Consider the following 4,083-nt stretch of genomic DNA (forward strand, 5'->3'; position numbering starts at 1 on the left):
GGAAAAGCATCATCAATAAGAATGGAGACTATTTCATTTAACAAATGTTTTGTTTTGATACACGAGTTGTTCGGGTTTTTTCATCTAAGAAAATGTGACATTAATCTCTTGACGACCTAATATATATATAGACACACACACATATTCATAAAAAGAACTGCTTCTCCAGCCGTATGGGTAAACAAGATATTTTACTTATTATGAGAAAGCATCAAAATGAGTCATACTTTCAATTAAAATAAACTGTAGTTTCCAAAGTTACAAATTAGGGTGTGTATTCTCACAAGTTTGCTCTCAAATTTGTCCAAATACAAGTAATGGATTTAAGTGAAGGATTCAACTCACATGCAACTGCAGAAATACCAAATATAATTAATATTCCATTACCAGGTAAAATGTTAAATGTTTCTGAGAAATTTTTATAATGGCCATAGATGTAGATGAAGTATGTAAGCTATAATTGTCTCACAGACAATTATTTTTTAGTGCTAACAGATTCTTTAAAACAAAAATAAATCCTTTCTTGACAGATGTCTTAAGTACAAATACTTTTTTATAGATACAGATACAGTTATAAGTATTTTATACAAATCTGTTTTCTAATAACCTATATTATCTTCACTGTTAATGTGGTTTAGTGCAAGATAAAAAAAAGGTGAAAGCCTTTACAGAAGTAGAAAATGTATAATAATAAGAAAATAAAATCAAAAACTGTATTCCTATGGTATATGCCCAATGCAATTAATAATATACAAAATTAAGATTGAAAGTATTGATCTATTACACATACACCTTGAGCTGTAATTCACCTAGCAAACATAGTAAGAGAATATGATAATAAGCCCAAAATTACTGATTGTTTGCAAGTATTTACCAATGAAATTACTATATCATCAACACTTTAAAAACATTTTCTGATTTAAAATATTATATAACTTGACAATTATTATCTATAAAAGAAGTATAATGATGTAAAACTTCATAACATCCACATGGGAAGAAAAACAAACAAACTTGATTTATTGAGTGGCAGTTACAAGTTTCACAAAACATACATTTTAAACATACTTTTTTACACAAATTGATTTCAAAATTGACCAAAAACTGTTTATGAGAAAATTTAACAAATACTTTGTTTAAGGTTGTTACATCTTTCCCTTATTTGGCCATTTGTTTGTGTATATCCTTGTATCCCCCTCACTGAAAAATTACTAAATAATATGATTTCCCTGTATTATCTATTGAAATTGAAACAGAAATAGTGAAGTAAATTGTGTTACTGTTTTTTGTTGGGATTTAAATCTATCTATACAGGATATAAACAATTACTTCAATAAAAATAAATTAGAAATATGAAATGATTGCAGAAAGTCCCTAAAGTACTTATAAAAAAAAAACCTACTAGCTAAACATAGTGTCACTTCAGTGTTGGAAAATAAATAAATGCCATCTTTTAACTATTATTAACTTTCACATTTGGCATATTCTTAAAATTTTCTATCGTCTTCTTAAGGTTTCTCATTCATATATTTTGTCTCTATGACAGTCAGTACAAATTATGATTGCCATAAAGATGACAGTGTGTTTAAAACCTTAAACATTAAAAAATATTTTTTTTTAAGTCTTGTTAGTTTGATATCATTAAAATATTTTAGGAAACAAGTAAAAAGCTTTACATATTTAAAAGCTACCAATAACACACAAAACAATGAAATTGAACACTAGCTAGAGCTGGGCAATTAGTAGAATTTGATAATCAATTAATCGTTAAATTCATTAAGTAGCTGCAATCAACTGAAATAGTTGGATTAATCTAAAATAGTAATAACCGGAAACTCTAAATTTGATTAATTGATTGCTTTTGTGTGTTGTGACACTATGTGATTAAGCTGACAAATATAATAATAAGAAATCCAAATGGTAATATTTTGATTACTTGGATAGTTGGAATAAAAATAATAAGGAACATTAACTTTGATTAGTTGATTATTTTGCTAATATTAACATATTTATTCATAATTTGATTAACTGAGTTAATGACCCAGCTCTAAAACTAGTAATTTCTATCTCATCAAATCTAAAAAAAAATAAAGGTTGTTAAAAACAACCAACTTACCCTACTTTCAGGCATCCCAACAAATTGACAACTATGAAAGATTGAAACTGCTAAGTTGAGAGCATTTGAATCAGCTATACCTGAAGATATCAAACAGTGAAAATGAAAAGTATAAAGCCTGGTGAGATTGCAAAATAACTGCAAAAAATACAAATATTCATTTAGACAAAAGTTATTACTTTCCTACACTGAAAATGTATTTCTGATAGGTACTTACCTCCTCTCACGTAAATAGCTATTCTCATTTAGTGCTGCCCTCTACATGAAAAAAGTTTTTACCCATGCCACAAGCCTTCCATCTCCCCTCCATTGGAATTGACTAATTCCAATGTGTCACTCATGCAAATCATCTTGTGTCAACCCTCCACCAACTTCCATGTGGGGTAGGATGAGGGATCCCAATAATGGGGTGAACTGCAATTTTGATGGCTCACTCACATTTGTTTATGTTTCATATTGGAGGATATCACATCATCTACTCCAGCAGAACACCATCACCCTACTCTCAACTGAATGCCTTCATAATCATTTCTATCTTTCGTTTGTATTTCAATAACACATTCAGGAGGATGCCTCCATAGTACACCACCCCAGGGGATTGGAACTAAAAAGTGGGAAGGACTCCCAAACGCCACTAAAAGAAAAGGAGGAAAAAATGCAGTGGAGTGTCCAGAGGAACATCAACACTTGAGACAGAAAATATTGTACCTCCTATGACAGATGCAGGCTGGTGGCAGGATCCCAAGACATGTGAAAGGAAAAGGGTATCAGGAACAAAGGAGGTGGGGAAAGAAATAAAAGGACAAGTCCCTCTGTTAAACCTGAAAAAACCTATGGAGCTGTAGTGGAAGATCGCCAAAAGGTAACGATATATACAGTCAAACTCCCACTGGACTGGAACCCTATGGTTAGTTTCTGGTACAGATACATGATCAAAAACATATCACCAAAGAAAAAAAAAATATAGAAATCCTGAAAAGGAGGAGGCAGCAAACGTACCTGGGACAACGTTGCACTACGACCCAGAAAACCGATAACTACAATGAAACCACATTGTAAAGCGAAAGTCGAAGATGACAAATGAGACAGCATGGAGGTAATGAGAAATCATATAAAATATTGAATTGAATAAAATATAACATACCCGAGAAAACATTTCGAAAAATGCTGTATTAGGCCTAGCCAATTCTGCAGGAGGGGTAGGGAAAACACGGCAAAATCCGGTGGTGTAAAAAGGTCATAAAATCTTCATCAGCCTGAACAGGTTTGGCTTGTTTAGGAGGATTAGTGATTAACAGAGAAATCCAACAACGGGTGTCCCCCAACTGCAGCCTGTGAAAATAGTGCTATAAGTATAACACCTGAAGTGGGAACATGAACCTCAGAATTCATTGTAGAAATACTTAAATCAAACAAAAGTGTTTGATGTAAAATATGCAAGTTTGAGAAATTATAAATACTGGGAAATTAAATGAAATTAAAAAATTTCTTCAATATAAAGAAAAAAGTAATAATTAAGAAATCCAACTTCATAAATTAAACTATTAAAATCATGATTCACACGAAGAATACCAAAAGAAAAAACGTCTGAACACAAGCACTGCCAAATGAGAAGTGATAGTTCAGTACAATGGAATAGAGGGAGTCACATGCGTCATTAGAGTATGTTGCACTTCTATTGGTGGAGGGTTGATGCATAATGATTAGCTTGAGACAAATTGGAATCAGTCAATTCCAATGGAGGGGAGATGGAAGGCTGGTGGCATGCATTTAATTTTTTTTTGCTTATAGAGGGCAGCACTGAAAGAGAATAACTATTTACTTGAGCTGAGATAATGTACCATATTGGAAAATAAAAATTTCACACAAAACACATTAAGAAAATGTTTTCATTCCTATGATGGAACAAGGGTGTCCAGATACATGCAGATAAAGCTTACATGCATTCTTGTTGGATATGCAAGACT

At 31.8% G+C, this 4,083-nt stretch overlaps 1 protein-coding gene across 1 annotated transcript in view; it reads right to left on the reverse strand.

The window, feature by feature from the left end:
- Nucleotides 1-4,083, reverse strand: part of LOC106468766 (ATPase WRNIP1-like) — a 37,011-nt gene that overhangs the window by 8,424 nt on the left and 24,504 nt on the right. Inside the window, exon 6 of the mRNA XM_022397130.1 lies at nt 2,117-2,196. Within this exon, the coding sequence (XP_022252838.1) occupies nt 2,117-2,196 (80 nt within the window). The remainder of the gene's footprint in view (nt 1-2,116; nt 2,197-4,083) is intronic.

The sequence above is a fragment of the Limulus polyphemus genome, unplaced genomic scaffold, assembly GCF_000517525.1.
Source record: "Limulus polyphemus unplaced genomic scaffold, Limulus_polyphemus-2.1.2 Scaffold3155, whole genome shotgun sequence".
NCBI classification, from domain to species: Eukaryota; Metazoa; Arthropoda; class Merostomata; order Xiphosura; family Limulidae; genus Limulus; species Limulus polyphemus.